The sequence below is a fragment of the Penicillium expansum genome, assembly GCF_000769745.1.
Source record: "Penicillium expansum strain MD-8 chromosome Unknown contig70, whole genome shotgun sequence".
In the NCBI taxonomy this organism is placed as follows: domain Eukaryota; kingdom Fungi; phylum Ascomycota; class Eurotiomycetes; order Eurotiales; family Aspergillaceae; genus Penicillium; species Penicillium expansum.
In genome coordinates, this window is record NW_015971495.1 from 231,940 (window position 1) to 251,320 (window position 19,381).

The 19,381-nt window shown below is 47.7% G+C and overlaps 7 protein-coding genes across 7 annotated transcripts; 5 read left to right on the plus strand and 2 right to left on the minus strand.

The window, feature by feature from the left end:
• Positions 1-814: 814 nt before the first annotated feature.
• PEX2_027300 (uncharacterized protein) lies at positions 815-3,035 on the plus strand (the record flags this gene model as incomplete). The annotated part of the gene is made up of 2 exons (XM_016740005.1): positions 815-1,020; positions 1,076-3,035. The coding sequence occupies 2 exons, from the start codon at positions 815-817 to the stop codon at positions 3,033-3,035; spliced, it is 2,166 nt and encodes a 721-aa protein (XP_016593652.1).
• A 388-nt stretch (positions 3,036-3,423) lies between these two features.
• Positions 3,424-4,588, plus strand: PEX2_027310 (uncharacterized protein; the record flags this gene model as incomplete). Its single annotated transcript, XM_016740006.1, has 3 exons — positions 3,424-3,451; positions 3,706-4,379; positions 4,442-4,588. 3 exons carry the CDS (start codon positions 3,424-3,426, stop codon positions 4,586-4,588), a joined length of 849 nt encoding a protein of 282 aa, XP_016593653.1.
• A 682-nt stretch (positions 4,589-5,270) lies between these two features.
• Positions 5,271-9,059, plus strand: PEX2_027320 (hybrid sensor histidine kinase/response regulator; the record flags this gene model as incomplete). Its single annotated transcript, XM_016740007.1, has 3 exons — positions 5,271-5,542; positions 5,594-5,735; positions 5,796-9,059. The coding sequence occupies 3 exons, from the start codon at positions 5,271-5,273 to the stop codon at positions 9,057-9,059; spliced, it is 3,678 nt and encodes a 1,225-aa protein (XP_016593654.1).
• A 977-nt stretch (positions 9,060-10,036) lies between these two features.
• PEX2_027330 (ribosomal RNA processing 1 family protein) lies at positions 10,037-11,101 on the plus strand (the record flags this gene model as incomplete). The annotated part of the gene is made up of 3 exons (XM_016740008.1): positions 10,037-10,082; positions 10,140-10,247; positions 10,308-11,101. 3 exons carry the CDS (start codon positions 10,037-10,039, stop codon positions 11,099-11,101), a joined length of 948 nt encoding a protein of 315 aa, XP_016593655.1.
• A 373-nt stretch (positions 11,102-11,474) lies between these two features.
• On the minus strand, positions 11,475-13,093 carry PEX2_027340 (uncharacterized protein; the record flags this gene model as incomplete). The annotated part of the gene is made up of 3 exons (XM_016740009.1): positions 11,475-12,796; positions 12,894-12,944; positions 12,994-13,093. 3 exons carry the CDS (start codon positions 13,091-13,093, stop codon positions 11,475-11,477), a joined length of 1,473 nt encoding a protein of 490 aa, XP_016593656.1.
• Positions 13,094-13,954: 861 nt separating this feature from the next.
• Positions 13,955-17,055, minus strand: PEX2_027350 (coatomer subunit beta; the record flags this gene model as incomplete). The annotated part of the gene is made up of 5 exons (XM_016740010.1): positions 13,955-14,097; positions 14,165-15,773; positions 15,826-16,215; positions 16,268-16,688; positions 16,751-17,055. 5 exons carry the CDS (start codon positions 17,053-17,055, stop codon positions 13,955-13,957), a joined length of 2,868 nt encoding a protein of 955 aa, XP_016593657.1.
• A 368-nt stretch (positions 17,056-17,423) lies between these two features.
• Positions 17,424-18,174, plus strand: PEX2_027360 (mago nashi family protein; the record flags this gene model as incomplete). The annotated part of the gene is made up of 6 exons (XM_016740011.1): positions 17,424-17,455; positions 17,512-17,549; positions 17,609-17,704; positions 17,762-17,825; positions 17,878-17,965; positions 18,022-18,174. 6 exons carry the CDS (start codon positions 17,424-17,426, stop codon positions 18,172-18,174), a joined length of 471 nt encoding a protein of 156 aa, XP_016593658.1.
• Positions 18,175-19,381: the final 1,207 nt, after the last annotated feature.

The following is a 19,381-nucleotide window of genomic DNA, read 5'->3' on the forward strand; positions in this document are numbered from 1 at the left end:
TTATAGTTCTATGAAATCCTTACAAGATTGTATAGAGTATGCAGATCGTCTTAAAAGGAGTTGATGATCAAAGAAGATCAAAGGAACGTGGCCGAGCAACCCGTGGATGTGTCCAATCAGGAACTGGGTGCAAGTGGCCGAGCGCATGGCCGAGCGCATGGCCGAGTCTTTGATTCGATTAATACTAATATGTTAGTATGTTACGGAGTACTTTTTTATGAACTATATCTTTTTCTTATTTATTATACAAATTAGAGAATAGATCAAGCAGTCTCCAATGTAAGGCGAAACGTGCTGGGGTCCATCGGAGAGTCTGCTCTGCATGGATTTGGACATTTTTAGTGGGTCTATGTATACAACGGCGGTTTGGTGGAGTGGTCTAACACGCTAGACTGTATGTACCGCTTGATCAGTGCCTATGTTGTATGATCTATTAACAAACTTCCCCTTCGTGAAATGTCCTTCAAGTTATCTACAACATAGCCCTTTCGAGGGCGTAGTCCAACCCTGCAACCGTCGCTATCTTTATTACTATCTTTGAGTTGGGTTCCACCGCCTTCCTGATTAGGGATACCATCATATTATGCCACTTCGTAGTAGACTCTCGTCACAGGTGGGGCGGTGAGACATCATTGACTAAGTTCTTATCTAAGCCAGGGCCTTTGAGGGCCTCAGGCAGAAACCCGCAGCTAAGAGCTGTCCATGCATGCGACTCTCACACCTTATCATTACAACTTCTTTCACGCGCATTATTTCTCCCATGCAGATGACGTGGCCAATGACTCCTCATGGGTGATTGTCCCATCCGAAAATTATGGCCCTGAAACGTACTCGCGCCGCGCTCGAGGCCGATCTTCAAGCAGAGCAATCCCCATACGCCTTTTATGGAACCCCGTTACCACCACTTGACGAGGGGGTTCGTGATGACGGGTCCTTTGTGCCAATATGGAAGCAGGAACTTAGGGACGAACATGGGAGCAAACGTCTTCATGGCGCTTTCACCGGTGGATTCAGCGCGGGGTGAGTAGCTCTCAAAATGATGACATTTTAAAGGACAACCACTTACGTCTGCTAGGTACTTCAACTCTGTCGGCTCGAAGGAAGGATGGACCCCTGCGGCTTTTGTCTCATCTCGCCAGAACCGTGCCAAGAAGGCCGAACAGCAACGACCCGAGGATTTTATGGACGCGGATGACCTGCGAGAACAGGAAGAAGCCAGGCAACTACAGACTGCCGATGAATTCGCCGGTTTTGGCTCGACCGAGCTAGATGCTACACGCAGAGCAGGACTCATGGATATATTGAAAACCGGCGGAGAAACCATGGGAGTGAAGCTCTTGAAAAAGATGGGTTGGCGAGAAGGTCAAGGGATCGGGCCTAAGGTGCGACGCAAAGCCAATCTGGATGAAAGCTCTGCTCCAGGTGGTGATGCGGAGGAAACATACCTTTTTGCTCCCGAAAACCCACCTATGGTTGCCTTCATTCGCAAGACCGACCGCAAAGGTCTTGGCTTCGAGGGCGAATCGCGCCTAGAGTCTCACAATGCTTTGCAGCCCATCCCAGATGTTGAGGAATCAGATTCTTTCTTTGGGGGGCGATTGGCCATTCAAGGGAAAGGTCCCACAAAGCCGAAGGAATCACGACGGGGAGGACTTGGGGTTGGCCCTCTCAATGACACTGGGTCGGACGACGAGGATCCTTATTCTCTAGGTCCACAGATCTCATATAACAAGACAATTGGAGGTGATAAGAAGAAGAAGAAAAAGGTCAAACCGGAACCAACAATCGCGTCATCCAACCCACTATTGAATTCAAAGCCTGTGTTCATATCGAAGAAGGTAGCGGCATCACGCGGGATTGGAGGTTTCAGAAAGTGCCGTGACGGACGCCTCCCGCTAGATGGATTCATTCTTGCTGATGGAATGACGGGACTGTCAATTTCAGAGAAGAAATACGATCCTCCTGTGATACCGGAAAACTGGAAACCAGCGAAGGAACTTTCGTCAGAAAAACGAGATCAATCGACTTATGTCTCTACAGCTGACGCCGCAAAAGCCTCGTCGCTTAATCCCACGTCTAGAGCAGCACTTCTGGGCGAGGCTCAACTGCCTGGGAAGTCTATTTTTGATTACATGACCCCTGAGGCACGAGATAAGATCGCCAAACTTACCGGCAACGCCAATTTACCTCCGGCTTTAGGAGAAAAAGCACCCGAAGGATACAAACTTCCCGAATCACAAAGGCGCAAGGATCTTTGGGACCTCGTGCCCAAACTCGACAAACAAATTGCCGCCCAAGCCCTAGCTCGGGCCGTTAGTGGGTGGATGCCTTACCAGGAAGATGAGAAAAAGCGTGCACGCTACCAAATATTCCTTGAAGTTAGTGCTGGGACTCGCTCTACCCTCCCAGAACGGGTGGAAGGGTCTAGCACCGATGACTGGGTTATAGAGATGCAAGAATTTGGCCGAGCTGCAGAGGTCTTCAAACCCATGTCCGGAGTTATGGCATCCCGATTTACCTCCTCGTCCACCGCGCCCAAGCTTGTCTCAGATGCCCCTGACTCTGCAGAATCTGGGCTTAGTAGACCCGCTGAAAAGCCAGACGATCCTGCAGTAGCAGCTGCCAAAATTGGCATGTTCGGCCCAATGACCCGAAGCACAACCCCCTTTTACCCATCTCGTCTTCTATGCAAGCGTTTCAACGTCAAACCACCGGAGAATGTGCAACTTGACCCCGGCGAACGGCCTGGGGCCTCCAGTTCTGGACCTGGCACGCGCTTCCAGTCCGCCGGATTCCAAGCCGATACCGGGCCCAAGCCATTAGTGTCGCAGGATATCATGAACCAACTTCTCATAGACTCGTTAGGCTATCTCCCCACAGCAGATGGCCTTGATCCATCTGCAAGTGGTCAGCCTGCTATTGCTGCACCACCCCCGGTAGTTGTTGAACCTGAGCGCAATGATGCCCTGGAGGCAGAGCGGCCCGGCGATGCTGTTTTTAAAGCTATCTTTGGAAGTGATGACGAAGATGATTAGAATTGGGCTCATTTTGTATAATTCAATAAGAATCTATGTATTTTTTTTAGTTATACCCCTGTACCTGTACGAATTAAACAATTGTGCTCTGTAGATCATTGTGTGACTGTTGGAGTCGTCCCATCGGCATTGGACGGGGCGAATGGGGGAAATTGTGGAATGTACCCTTGTTTCTCTCTGGTTTCTGTTTCTGTTTCTGTTTCTGTTTCATTTTCATTTTCATTTTTCATTTTTCATTTTCTATTCCTTTTCCTTTTGATAGCTCCCTCCTTTTGCCGTCTCTTATCCAGTAGGTCTGTGCTCACTCAGCCTTAGGGATCTACGTTCGCTTTCGAGCGTTGACCACTACTCCACGCAAGCCCCTCTCAAAACTGCTTCCCCTCCTCATATGGAGCTCCTTGATCGCAAGCAAGATGGTAAGAATCCGACCCCGACTCCAAACCCCAGAACCTATACATATATCATCATCATTAAGACTGGTGACGTTGCTTGGCATCGCATGTCACACGACCTAAAGCCCCAACTCTCATCTCCATACTATCCAAACCCATAATGGCCCCATAACCATAACTAACCACCCCCACTTCAATACAGGGCTGTTGCGTGTCACTGTTGTCGCGTAATGTCGACAATCAACCCCACACCCAAGAACGCTCCTCACAATCAACAGCTACTAGGGTTACCAGCGACCGCTCCACGCAACCAAGGCTACGAACGCGGCGTGCCCCAAATCTCCCTCTAAATGAGCATTATAACGAGCCAGTGCGCAACTATGTGTGGCGCAGCAAGCGACGGACCTGGACGCGCGCGCAGCTGGACCGCGAGCGTGCCGAGTTCTTCGAGACGCGCGTTACCGGCAGGCCGGAGATCTGGGCCGCTATTTCGACGGTGATATCGCTGATTCGCAGCGGCGACTTGGCTACTGCGCAGAGTATTCTTGATGCTGCAGGCGTTACTGTTCCCACCGGGAATATTTGTGAGGGCTGTTACGATGAACAGGGTGTGCTCTACAGGGTTCCGCAATGTGTTGCGAGTGATCCGGAGAATATGATTCCTTCGTCTTCGCGGACGGCTAGTGAAGATGGTGGTCCTGCCGGATATGAGGAGGAGCAGGATACTGGGGCCCTCTCAGATGGTAAGCTCGCTACGGATGATGCTTCCGGGGACGAGTTGATTTCGCAGGATGTTGAACGCCGCCGCGAGGAGAAAGGCAAGACGAGTGAGCGGGATTTGATCCGTGTGCGTGCTCGTTTGAGTGATCGTGGAGGTCCGGATATCCTGCTTTCTATTGATAAGGGTCAGACTGTGGGATTTCTGGCAAGGAAAGTGCATCAGGAAGCCAAGGTTGGTTTTTGTCCTTGATTTGTTCGTTTCGTTTTGTGGATTATTGCTGATTTGTTGTTTAGCTCAAGGATGATAGGCGCGTTCGAATCGCTTACCTAGGTCACTTGCTCCATGAGCGTGAACCACTCGTTGATCAGGGGTGGAAGACTGGGCATGTTGTCAATGCTTTAGTTGTTTCCCCCGTCCATGATCTAGGCCTTGGACACTGACCCTAGGAGTGTTGCGGAGCTCTTTGAGGCATCGCCAATGGCCCACCACCAAAATCACTCTTTTTCACTCCTTCTATTTGAACCTCTAGCGTTCTGGCGTTTCTGTCATCTGATCTCTTTTCGCATAATACCCCGAGTCATTTTATTTACGTTTTCCCCCAATTACCACCTGACAGATAATCTTCTTGCACCCATCTTCTCTTTACTTTGGCATGATATCTCACGTGGGGATATTCATACTCGAGTGAAAGCAAACCGGCTTTCAACGTCATATCATCGCCCTTCCTGTCAAATTTTGTACATCTAATTACTTGATCTACTTATGACGATGCAATATCTCCATTCCTCCAACGTTGTTGTGTGATATTATTATGTAAACCAAGGCTAAATACCTAGGTAGGTACATAGAGGTCATGCACAACCATAATAAGTGTCTCAAGCTACTCTACAACATTTGACATATCTGCTCAAGCTCCGATGATTATTTTAGTCAGTTATTTACGAATGACCCCCTCGTGATCGACACATGCAAGATATCACGTGCCATGACGTACGTGGAGTACATGTTCATCATAACCCCAAACCTCCTTTGGCACGCATTGGATAGCTCTCTCACCCCCGCGTGTTAATATCCCACATTCTCTGGTGGCTTGGGGTTATGGACAACCCATATAGCCATAATATGAACTACGAGGCAGATCGTCAGACACGCGAAGTATATCGATATTTCCAACCAGAAAATCCAGCGGCGCTTAATGCTTCACTTCTTCAATTTGATGACCATGTGGCCTCAATAGCAGATTTTCCAAGAGTAACAACCCCCTTTGCACCCGATGCCTCGGAGTCAGAGGCAAGTTTTGCTGAAGGCAGCTCTCCATCAAGTCCAAATACAACTTTGACTTCTTTTGCACAGCTGGCTGCTCTACGCTTGAACGCACAGCGTGCTTTTATTACGTGAGTTACTCTCTTCTTATAGCGTGGACCCTGATCTGACCTTTTCCAAAGTATATTAAACATCGACTCTCAGTTTATATTGGCTGAAGCCACAAGAAACACCAACCTTAGAAGCTCAAATTCATCTGTCGGAGAAGGAGACACACTCTTCGCGGGAACATCAACATTGTCAGATGCTTGGAATATATGCCAGGTAAGCCGATCTTTGAAATATTATGATATTTTGCATATTGACGCTTATTTCGTCGAATAGGAAACAGTTGCAATTGGTTCAGACAACGAAGATGGATTGTATTCATTTTTGGTCGTCAACGATCTTCACAAGGAAGAACGATTCAAAGGATTGCCTTTTGTGACAAAAGAGCCACACTCTCGTTTTTATGCCGGCACGCCTCTGACCAGCGATAGTGGTATCAATTTGGGATGCTTGTTTGTATTGGATTCTGAGCCCCGTCAAGGGCTATCCGATATTGAGAAGGATACATTAGGCAAAGTTGCAGAGTTGGTGATGGACTATTTATTGGTTAGCCGTCAAGCCGCAGAAGGACGACGGGCCTCGCGGTTATCGCGTGGTCTCCATCTTTTCGTCGACGGCAACTCCAGTTTTGCCAGAAACACTCACATGTCATCTCGGTCGAACAGCTCAGCACAGAGTTTGTCCCCGCGGGCATCACCTCACCTCAGAGCCAGCCGATCTACAAGCTCCCAGAATGATGAACTAAAATTTCGATCAGCACGCTCTGGATCAGTAAATGCGTCTCAAAGTGGCGGTCCACAAAACTTGGGTCCAGATTATAACCAGAATGACACATGTGTCCCCCCTAGTCCAACAGCATCGTTGCACAGCTCGCGAGTGGACGAGAGTGGTTCGGAGGACTCCTCCAGCAGCAACCATTGGCTTTTTCAACGTGCTGCGAACCTCTTGCGACAAAGTCTGGACTTGGACGGTGCTGGCGGTGTCATGTTTTTGGAGACCGGTGATAACTCCTCCGAGTATGTCGCAGCTGATCATTGTGACTCCGCTGAATCCATAAATCCTGCTCCTATTCTTGCTCTATCCACCAGAGATGATCCGTTTTCATACCAGGCAAGCTCTACACTGTCAGATCCAGCTGTCAACCTCGACAATGGGTTCCTGAGAGAGTTGACGCGGCGCTATCCTAAAGGAAAACTCTGGTCATTCCACCACGATGGGACATTTTCAACTTCGGAAGATCAGTTAACCGACGAGTCTCAGAAACAAAGGAAGAAGTCCAAGGCTTCGGAGACCAGCAAATTGAATGAGTTCTTCCCTCATGCATCTCAAATTATGTTTGTCCCGCTCTGGAATGCCACAGATACCCAGTGGTTCGCTGGATGCTTTTGTTGGACTTCCCAGCCAACACAAGTTTTCAGTCCTGTTGTTGATCTGAGCTCAGTATTTGCCTTCGGATCCTCTATTATGACCGAATACAGCCGTGTTGAATCAGTTATCGCAGACCGCCAAAAGGGTGATTTTATAAGCAGCATTTCTCATGAATTACGCAGCCCGTTGCATGGTGTTTTGGCTGCTGCTGAGTTTTTTGGGGGTACCACCTTGGACCAGTTCCAGGAGACCCTCCTCGATACGATAAATGCATGTGGTCGAACTCTCTTGGATACAATGAACCAAGTTTTAGACTTCAGCAAAATCATGTCATTGGAAAGACACAAGAAAACCTTCAGGCGTGGGAAAGATCCGTGGAAACCAAAACCCTCCGAGGAAAATGTGGCGCGCCTAGATACATTGGTCTTGACAGATGTGGCTCTCTTGACAGAGGATGTTATAGACAGTGTGTGCTTGGGTCATTCCCATATACAGAGATCAGCCACGTCCACCAATCGCCCCACAGATATCTTGTCAACCCTCCCTTCCAAGCCAGCAAAAGATGGCAGCCAAGTTGGTCATATTTCAGGAGTGGACGTCGTTGTTGACATTGCTGATAATGACTGGATGTACAAAGTCCAACCGGGGTCGTTGAGACGCCTAATTATGAATATTCTTGGCAATGCACTGAAATATACCAAGAAGGGTCGAATCTCTGTCTGCATTGAGGCCACTGAGCGCTCAAAAGGTCGCTCTCGACGCCAAGGCCTCGAAGATATGGTGACTTTGACCATCTCAGACACGGGTAAGGGCATCTCGAAAGAATATCTTCAGAAGCACCTGTTCACCCCGTTCTCACAAGAAGATCCGCTGTCGGTAGGGACTGGTCTTGGTCTATCAATTGTTCGAGGGATTGTGAAAACTCTCAACGGGAAAATCAATGTTCGAAGTCGACAGGGTGAAGGCACTATTGTCAAGGTGTCGTTTCCTCTCGAACGTCTAGTTGGGGATGAAAATCCCCAATCAACGTCTCATAAGGAGAACTCGGACCAAAATATACCCACGGCATCTTCTCAACTCCGACGTATCGGCTGTAGTGGGAAACGTGCTGCTATATGGAGAGAACCGTCTCGTCTTGGTGACCATCAGTTCTGGGCGGCCATAGCCCGGTATATCACTGACTGGTATGGTCTACAGCTTGTCCCTCTGTCTACCAATGAGCCTATTGACATTCTGTTTGCGGATGAAAGGGATTTGTCTGCAAAAGAAATACACGATTTCCCGAAAGGATTACCAAATATGCTCGTCTTTTGCAGCGAGACAGGCGACTCTAGCGATTATAGGGCACAGTGGTCGCATCTTGCTGGCTCACTGGCAATTCTCCATCGACCTTGTGGTCCACGCAAACTTTCCCGTGGTATTTTGAGCTGCCTTGATACAAAGCCGACAATCACTACGCAGGATCACGGGCAAGGCTTAGAACTTCCAGAGCGACCCGCTCTTACAAGCTTGGCTCTACTAGTTGAAGAGTCCAACCCCTTATTACCAGGAAATCCACGATCACCAGATGCTGACCCATCAATTCCCATGTCTGCGTCCAGCAATCGCACCATTGGTCGTACAGAACATAGCGCTTTTGTGTTGACATCGTATACTGACAGCTCTGGTCGCACAATATCAGGGATTACTGATTCCACCAATCCTGTGTCTTCTTCATCTTTTCGATCTTCATATGGCGGCTCAGATCATGTCAGTACCTCATCTGGGAGCCAAAGAAGACCTCGTGTCTTGGTGGTCGATGACAACAACATCAACCTCCACTTGATGATGACTTTCATGAACAAACGAAAAGTCGTGGTCCTAGATAAAGCCGAGAATGGAAGAGCAGCTGTCGATGCGGTTGAAAGGATGTTGCAGGGATATGACCTTATTTTCATGGACATGTCCATGCCAGTTATGGACGGATTCGAGGCGACGCGTGCCATTCGTGCAATCGAGAAAGGACGGGATGGGTGTATTCCGGCAACAATCATCGCTTTGACAGGACTAAGCAGTTCACGCGATGAGTTCAGGGCCTTGGACTCAGGAGTGGATCTTTTCCTTATGAAGCCTGTTTCTTTCAAGGAAGTATCAAGGCTTATTGATGAATGGGAGGCCAAACAGCTGAAATAGAATATGGCAATCACTATCTTACTTGATACGGGCGTGGAGGATCACGTTAATGATCATGATTTCTTGCATTGGCATTTACGGTTTGTGTTCATACCATTCGTGCTCTTCGGGCAGCACATATGATGGATGATGATGGATGAAAGATGGATGATGGCGAGATTCGATTCATTATCTAAGTTTTTCTATTGCGCCCCTCTACAGCTTCAGGGGCGATTATATCTACACACAACGCTCTGTGGCGGTAAATTGGACGCCAGAATGGCTAATATTAATGCTACATTCAGCATCCTTTTCACTAAGCAGTTGATCGTCGAGATCATGATATTCGGACTGACTTTCACCAGGCGCTCATTGGGCATTTAGCATCGGCCGGCAGTTCTGGGGAGACTATGAGCATAATACTCCTATTTCGGTAAGTGGCCACCTATATCTCTCAATCTGAGATGTATGAAGAGCTGTATAAAGCAGATGCATAGACCACTGAGCCCTAATCGATGGCGTGAGTAAGCTCAAGCCTCTCCATCTAAGTTGAGCTGACAATGAATCGATGCACTGCTTGGCTGCTTGTCAAATATGTAGCCCATATATAATCAAGGATCATATTCCATCACTTTTCATAACTTCTCTCTCGGATCTGTATAGGTAACCGTTTTATTCAACTATTGCGGATGCTGCCTCGGGAGCCTCAGGGGCCTCAGGCTCTGTATTAGATTAGCTAAGCACAGATATGGAGCTTCTGGACAAACAGTGCAAACAACTCTATCGCAAAGAAAAAAAATAATTTATCGCAATCTTCGATCTGGGTTTTGAATCAAGACAGTTCGATAGTCTCGAACTTTTGATTGAACTCAACTCAATTGCATTACCTTCTAAGGGTAGTCTCTGTATACCTTCACTGAGAACAACGACCACCTCCACCTTGATATCCAAGCTTTCCAATCGCTAGTCTTCTCAGTCCTTGAGATAAAACCGTACCAATGGACGGCCAAAAAACTCCCTTCGTGAGGGAGCTCGGCTCGAGTGGTATGAAAATCCTTTTTTGCCCAATTGGAAAATCATAACGCTAATCGATCTCATTAGACCGCAAAGTCCGCGACAAGGCTCTCGAGTCTTTAACCAAATTCGTGCAGTCTCGCACCGATCTGACCCTCGTGGATCTCCTCAAACTGTGGAAGGGCCTGTTCTACTGTACGCACTACTTCTATATTGGCCAAACATAAATCGCAACAAAAACTAACCTTCGCCCAGGCTTCTACCACTCCGACCGACCCCTCACACAACAAGCCCTCGCCCGCGCACTCTCCTACTCTCTCGTCCCCTCCCTCCCCCAAGCAACTCTCCACCGCTTCCTGCGCGCCTTCTGGATCACCATCGGCCGGGATTACCACTCACTAGACCGCATCCGACTGGACAAGTACCTGATGCTGATCCGTTTCTATGTCGGCGTTGCATTCGAAGTCCTCTTGAAGAACAAGACCTCAACAAAGAACGCAGATGGGAAAAAGCGCAAGCGCGAAGACGCAAAGCAGGGCCGCGGCAAGAAGCAGAAGAAGCAGGCCGAGGCCGAGACCGTCGAAGATGAGGAGGAGAAGGACAGTGCCGAAGACGCCGAGGCGAAATTCCCCGATCTCGCGGCTTATATCTCCATTATCGAGGAGGGTCCTTTGTGTCCGTTGAACTATGATGAGGATCAAGCTCCGGATGAGGGAGACCCAAATTACGTGCCTATGCCGCATGGTCCTGACGGACTGCGTTACCATCTTATTGACATCTGGGTTGATGAGTTGGAGAAGGTTCTTGAGTTTGAGGAGGTGGCTGGTGATGAGGATGACGAGACTCCGAAGCGGAAGATCAAGGGCGATGTGCCCATTGAGCTTATTCTGAGACCGTTGGAGAAGCTGCGCGCCGAAAGTGCCTACAAGCCAGTTCGGACAAGGGCGGCTGAGGCTCTGGAGGACGAGCGTTTGTTCGAGTGGGGTGTTCGGACAAGAAAGTCTGAGGAGGAAGATGACAGCGAGGAGGAATGGGGTGGCTTCGATTGAATATTCTAGTTATAGTATGTGAACAGGATTTCCATAAACAGACTGAATTCATTGCACAGCGTGCTAGCGATTATGTCCATCAGTCCACCTTGAGTTCTATAAAAAGATGCTGATGCTAGGCTTACAGGTGTAAAGGACTACAAATTTATTCACAGGTCTCCTGTTTCATTTGATTTACTGTACAGCCTGATCACAGAATATCAAATGTCTAATGCGACTTATCGACAAAGCACCAATTCTTTGCGCTAGGGTATCATGGGTGGATGCAAAGACCCGGCAAGCAGTGGATATATATAAAGCGGACTTCCAACAATGAAAGAACGGACGGTAGCCAATGGTGACTTTCGTCCAAGAGGCGGATTGAAGGCACGATTTAGGGGGGACCTGCCGCCTCATAGGAACGGCCCGATTTGGTGAGTATCGTTCCCAGTCCCTGGTGGACCTCGGCTTGGAACGCTTCAAAAGGCACCCGTTCACCATCAATACTGATGTAACCCTCCTTCTGGTGGGGAACTAGACGGAACGCAGACGCTTTGCGGACATTCAGGTCTGGCATGTCGAAAAAGCGACCAGTAGGGATTTCGTTCATCATGGAAATCGCTGTACCACGACTGACTGTTCCGTCGATAGTGATCACGTCCATCAGGCCGTCGTCCGGCAACGTTGCAGGGAACATATTTGTGTCTTTCGACATGATGGCCATATTTCCCGCGTAGAAATTGCCCATAGTTTCTCCCGAAACCACCTCCCACCCCTGGGGCAGCTCGTCCGTTACTGTGCCGTACTTCAGCTCTGGTAGGCCTGGAGACTCTGCAGCAATTTCAAGGCGTTTGCTGTCGGCATCCGGCTCCTGTGGGCGTGTAGACCACGCAGCGTAGTGTTTCTTAATTCCCTCCTTGTCACCAATTTCCACCTTGATGGCTATATCACAAGGCCATATCGTCTGCCGTATCAAACGAACCAAAAATCCGTATGTAAACCGCTGAGCGCCCATCCAGCGGATGTTCTCAGTAGCCAAATCACACTCGGCGACGATGCCAAAAGATTGCGAGAGGAAAGAGAGCGTGCGCGAGTCTTTCTGGGTGATCGAGATTAGGTCCAGCGGGGTTCTCAGCCCCTTGACGATTGCCAGCGCCGCAATCGAGACGCTACCAGTCCCGAAAGCATTCCACGTCAAACCGTTTCCAGAGCCACATGGGAGCAGTGCAATGGCGGTTTGCGCTAGCGCTTTTCGAGCATCTGGCCGCTTGCCCAACCCATTGAACACCTCGTAGGGCAAGCCGTCACCAGAGCAGCAAACGACCGCATCGTAGGCGTCGATATCAAGGTTTTCGGCAATTTCAATTCCATGTCCCCTGTATTCCGTGGTCTGTACATCCACCTGACACTTCGCCGCGGCGAAGACCGGTGCCGCATATCGCTGATACAAACTCGCAGCTGTCCCCTTTCCACCAAAAGGATTGACCAATATCTTCAACCGTTTGCCGCGCAGTGCCTTTGCATAAGCCCTATCAAGTAGTTGCCGCACCCATGTCTCGACAGCCTTTTTTTCTTTTTCGGAGATTGGGTACTGGACGGTCGTTACGGAAATATTGTCCTTGCTAGCAGGCTGTGCATAGGCAATGACGATATTGGAAGCGGTGGTTTCGGCGCCGAGGATGTTGTATAACGAGATGGCATGGTTGGTTTCTGGTTCTAAAATGCGCGCAAAGCTCGGTCAGACGATTTCGATTGAAACAGTAGTAGCGCCGCGATAACGCGGCGACCACCAGAGGGGCCAGGGCCAACTTACTAGACTGGAGCAATCCGCAGCAGCGACGATCTGATTTAGCCGGGCGGTCATCTGCATGGGTGAGCATGTGTCTCCGCGCCGGGTGTGGAGTAGTCCATACCAAGTATGAGGAGCAAGTCGCCGCTGATGGTCAAAGAGACAGATTCGTCAACAATTAGCGCTGTGTCAAGCAGCTCCTGTGGGTCGTCTGGGGAGGACATTTTGGATAAAGATGGAGATTCAGTAGATTATAGATAGAGAGGAATAAAAGAATCTAGAGGAAGGAAGGTCAATGATAGAACAATGGAAGTGCTGATATGCAGCCGCGGAGTTCCGGTGGACCCGTGTGGTCCCTGCATAAAATATGACAACTTGAATATACAGTCCTGTATGGAGTAGAATATATATGATATATTATACATATATATATATATATATATATATATATATATATATATATATATATATATATATATATATATATATATATATATATATATATATATATATATATATATATATATATATATATATATATATATATATATATATATATATATATATATATATATATATATATATATATATATATATATATATATATATATATATATATATATATATATATATATATATATATATATATATATATATATATATATATATATATATATATATATATATATATATATATATATATATATATATATATATATATATATATATATATATATATATATATATATATATATATATATATATATATATATATATATATATATATATATATATATATATATATATATATATATATATATATATATATATATATGTATATGTTTTCTAGAAATAGTCAAGATATTGTTATGTATGAGCTACTATAATACTTAATACCCTGGAAATATCAAAGACGTTGTTCTCTATCCACTACTCCTGATGAGACATTCATCTCATCTACATAATAAAAGAGACATATAAGTAAACAAATTCGTCTCGAATGAACAGAACAGTAAGTTAAGAAGTAAGGGGGAAAAGGATAAAAAGCATCATATAGACCGCAAACCGCTGGAAAAAACATTGACTTATGCAGTCGCTGCCTTGAGACCCTTCAGAGAGCCCAAGCTCAGTGCCAGACCCTGGGAGCGACTTCTTATCCGCACAAATCCTGTAATTGGCCCATCATCTCCCTCCTTTTCGATGCTCAGGTTTGCTAGTGCATCCTCGCCTGGTTATATAGTCAGTTATCATACCATGTAGAAAGGGGGTGGATTATTGGAAGATTAGAAACATACCGAACACACTGCGCGCGTACAGGTTCGCGCTCAGGAAGCGGCAATCTCCCTTGAGTGAAGCATCGGGCGTCAAGCAGGCCATATTAGTGCTATCCATCAGCTGCTTGAGGAAGTCACGCAGAGTCTTGGCCTTGGAATTGATGTTGACCTTGTTCTCCCACTCGAACTCAGTCCACATGGTACGGAACTGAGTCTCAGTGCAGTGAGCAGGTTGGATGTAGTCCATGATGTCGGCATGGATGTCGTTGAGAATGACCACATGGGTCTCGGTAGAGCTGGCGCCGTCATAGACAATGTTACCAAAGATAACACCGGTGTCGGTTGACGAAACCTTCACCGTAGCCTGGACATTCAAGAAGTCGCGTGGGCCTAGGTTGTTGGTGGATGGGCGCTCAACGACCTTGAGGTCACCGAGGGTTGCAAATTCCACGCACAGGTTCTGTAGAGTTTCGGTCGTTTGGTTAACCAATAGGACGTCAAGAACAATGTCGAACTGGTGAACGGTGACATAGGCTTCAGCATAGACCGAATCGGAGAAACCAGTCAATTGTACCACCCGGCTGAGCTTGGAAGACACGTCCTCCACGGTTGAATCGCCACCGGTTGCCTTGGCAAGATCCATTTCGATCTCCTCCCCTCCCTCGACGGCGTTCTTCTTGGTGAATTGGCGAATGGGGATAGCATCGTCAATCTGCACGGCACTCTTGGCCTTCTCTACTGCCTCCTTGGCAGCCCTCTTCTTATCCTCGACCTGGACCATGGCGCGGAACGCCTTTCGGGTGTCTTCCAAGAAAGTGGCTTCGAGCTCCTTCTTCTCGGAGAACTCGGCTAGGGATCGCACACAGGTCAAGATGCGATCCACAGAATCCTCATCAATAGGAGCCTTAACGAAGTGAGATTGGCCAACGCGCATGATGGAAATCATGATAAGCATGGCCTCGGCACGGAGAGCATTGGTGCGGGCAGTATCTTGCGACACCTCGGAATGGCGCATTACCAACTTGGTCAAAGTCGAAGAGAGCACCGTTGCCAGGTAGTAGTCGCCGTCCAAAATAAGCTGGCGCAGAGGAGGCTTCTGTGCAGCCTTGACAGCCTCGAGACGAGCAGCTGCCGCCGATTGGCTGGTGAGAGCACTTTCGGTGGCGTAGGTGCCATCTGCAAGCACCTTTCGGGATCCAGTGGGCGCGGCCTTCGAGTGGCCATTAGCCTGCTCCATCAGCAGGGCGTTGTCATCCGGAACCTCATCCAGGAGTCGTTGTTCGGATGCCAAAATTGGGATTTCACCAAGGCTGGCTCTGATTGTCTTCCAAGCATCCCGAATATCCTTCTCCTCCAGGGAGTATTCGCCAACAACCCAGAGAACTCCGCGGTAGACCTTTCCAGCTCGAACTTCACTCAAAGTTGAAACCAAGCGGGCAACGATCGACCCACGCAAGTCGGGGAATTTCTCCACGACCTCCTTGACGAATGAAATCACATCGACGGCGGAGTTATTATTGAAGTCGGCAATGAAGTCCATCAGGAGATCAACCACGCTAGCAGCAATTTCGGAGAACTTGATAGCGCAGGAGTGTATTGACTGTACCAAGATTTGACGATACTCGCTATTCTGTGGGGATCGTTAGTACTGCTGGGTTGTGCAAAATAACTGCATAACCTACCTGTTCATATTGTTCGTCGACGGTCTTGGCAAGTTCCTTCTTGAGCAACATGATGATTTCTTCCACGTTCTTGCTCGAGACCATCTCCATGGCAAGGTTGAGGGCCTTTCTCCGGACATCAATGTCAGGGCTGCTGAGAACCCGCAGGGCCTCCATGGTCAGGTCGTCCAAAACACCCTCATTGCGAATTCTGAGCTGGTTCACGCGTTCCAAACAAATGAGTTTGACGTTGTTGTCGGCCTCCCTAATCGCGAGCTCGATCAGCTTGCTCGCAGCGGCTTTGACGGCTACAGGGTTGCTTGTGAGGGCGGTAAGAGATGTTGCGGCTTCGTAAACAACGGTGCTGGTGGAGGCGTCGAGGAGCTCGAGCATGAGTTTCAGGTATCGGGACTATCATTCGTTAGTGACCCCAAAACTATAACTTTGAACACTGTAAACCCACCTTATTCTGAGGGTTTTGTACTGCATCCTTTCGGAGGAACTCCAACTCGGCTAGCTGGAGCAACTCATCTGTGTTTGGAATTTTGTCAAATGTGGTGCGCAGATACTCGAGCGCCTTTTGGTGGCTAATGGACATGAGTGCCGCAAAGGCGTTGCGCTTGCAGGTGCTGTCGGTCTCCGATTCAAGGAACAACTGAAGCAACTCCGGCGCGTCGGGAATGAGGGACTCGGAGTGCTGGAAAATAGACGATACAGCCCAGACTGCATTCTTGCGAACATAGGCGTGACGATGTTCCAGACACGAACGTGCGGAGGAGAGGAGGGGCTCAATGAGCTCTGGTTCGCGGAGTTTGGAGAGGAATCGGAGGGTATTGCCTCGAATGTATTCGTTGGGATGTTGAAGATCGTTGCGAATGCCGTTACTACGAACGAAAAATTTGTCAGACAGGAAAGACCATATAGCAATGGCTAGGGGCATCCTTACCAGACCAGGATCATCTCTTGCTTGAGCTTGCCAGTAGAGTCGTGTTTGGGGCAGATTTCATAGAAGAAATAAAGCAACTTCTTCAATGACTTGCTTTTCGACGGCATCACAAAGCGAATGATGTGCATGAGGATTTGCGGCATAGGATCTCCATTCAGCATGATGGTGACAATTGTCCGCATTGTTTCCAACTTGGTCTCATCATTGCCTTTCTCCAGCTGCAGCTTCAGCTCCTGCACGGTCGGCTGGTCGGCAGTATTGTCCACATGGAGCAAACTGTAGGTATTTTCAAGAAACGACGCCATGGTGGTGGATTGGGGGGAATCGGAACGAAAGAGAGCTGCAAGTTGTCAGTTCCGGGGTTGTTTTGGGGACACATCAGCATGTAGGAATCAACACATACAGTAGGGGTAATTCTCCCGGTAATAGGAGGTTGCGCCAGATATCAAGAACAAGCAATTAGTGTAAAGCAACACCCCTCGCCAGCCTTGAAATCATTAGATGTTATATGAATCGCAATGGGGAGGGACCATCAACTTGTCCCTTAATCTGGCCCCCCGGCGCCGTCTGTGTGGATGACTAAGCTACAGCCCGCCGCTTTTCAACTGCCACTTCGACGTCGATTGCTACTTTCCCCATTCACTTACGACCTCTACAATTGAGATTCGCCAGGATGTCGAATGAGAATTTCTACCTCCGATACTAGTAAGGATGATATATGAGTGAGCCCGGGTTTCCTCAGCTGCTGACGGTCCTCACAGCTCAGGTCACTCTGGGCGGTTTGGACATGAGTTCCTAGGTAAGTCTACGTGCTGGTCATGATCACTTTGTTCTACTCAGTCGCTAATTTCCACGCAGAATTTGATCTCCGTACCATTTCCGAAGGTAGTAGTGCCGCCGTACGATATGCGAACAATTCGAACTACCGCAATGATTCCCTCATCCGCAAAGAAAGTGAGCAGGAGCATACATACCGAAAAGAGAAGCGAACACAAACTGATAGAGTAATAGTGTGCGTGAGCGATGCAATGGTCGAAGAGGTGAAGCGCATTATCAAGGATAGCGAGATCCTCAAGTATGCACTCCTATTACCTCACAGGAAGAATATCCGCGCTGACCTCATACAGGGAGGATGACTCCAAGTGGCCCCAGAAGAACAAGGACGGACGCCAAGAGCTGGAGATTCGGATTGGAAATGAGCACATCTCCTTTGAGGTAAATGAACGAGCTAGCTTATGGAAGCGGCAATCATCTAACACTGAATTGTATAGACCGCCAAGATCGGTTCGCTAGTCGATGTGACCGAATCCGACGACCCCGAAGGACTTCGAGTCTTTTACTATCTTGTCCAGGATCTGAAGGCTCTTGTATTCTCGCTGATCTCCCTCCACTTTAAGGTATTGTCAGTTTCCCCCAATGCTTGAAACATTGTTTGACCATCCCCTGCTTTACAGATCAAGCCCATTTGAGTATTGAGCGCATGAAAGAAAATTGAAGAATAATTGGGGGTTTTGATTTGATGATACTCATCAGGCGTTCATTGAGGGTTTCCTGGGATGCGAACTCAGTTATAGCACAAGCACAATGAGATTGATACCCCTCAGGCATGTCTACCTTCGATCCTTTCTTGGCAATTTAATTGTCTTACGTGTTTGTAGCTGCTTGGGCTGGTCTAAAAAAAGATGCCAAGAAACACAGCAGAAGATAGCTTGAGAATATATGTTCGAGCTCTTCTAATTCTGTGCGATTAAGGACTTTATCTCAATAACAGTAACCGCCAAGATATTTTTAGGCTCGCATTTGACATCCAAATCAGCGATGTCGGAGAGTACATCTTGAGACTGGGGCTTCGCCTGGGCATCCGAGTTGGGCTTGTATAAGGGCAGATTGAAGTTGGTTAGGCGTGGTTATAACAAAAATTGCGCTCTCCTTAAAACTCATCTTGGACTGCCCAAGACTGCCCAAGATTGCCCAACCTGTCCTGATTTGGAGAAAATATTGGTCATGCCATTGATCTTTATAATGTATAATATTGTATCTACGTACCGGATTTCCTCTGCCCCTTCTTGGATTTCTTCTTCCGATTTAGTGCTCAGTGAGCGCCGCTTTTTGCTCCGTGAGTAGATCTGAGCACTGTAGACCAGTGGCCATCATGTGATCTCTCCGAGCCTGATCTGGGGGCTCTGATTTGCTCTCTGAGCGCTGCTCATGTGGGTACCGACGGTCTTATTAACGTACCTCAATAAAATGCAACACGCTGGAAAAAGTCCCCTGTCATTTTTTAAATGTTTTAAATTTTCCATCAAAAAAACATAGCGATATAACTTTTTTTGTTTTTTTTGTAATATAACTAACTTCTAGAAGCAAATGCATATACCTAGAATCTCACCTCAGTAGTCTAGCAGGTCTAGCTCAAGACTGCACGCTCCTAGGAATTTTTTATCTATCTTGCCTTCGTATGCTCCATAGTAAGTTTTGTTACAGTAGCGTATATAGAGCAAATTATCTACAATGCCTAATTAGGTCTATATGATCATGAATCAGTAGTCAGTTATACAGGCAGTGAGAACACAAAGGTCCCATCTAAACTGAGGGACGCTTCCAACCGGAAATCACGGCTCCTGGGTCCCG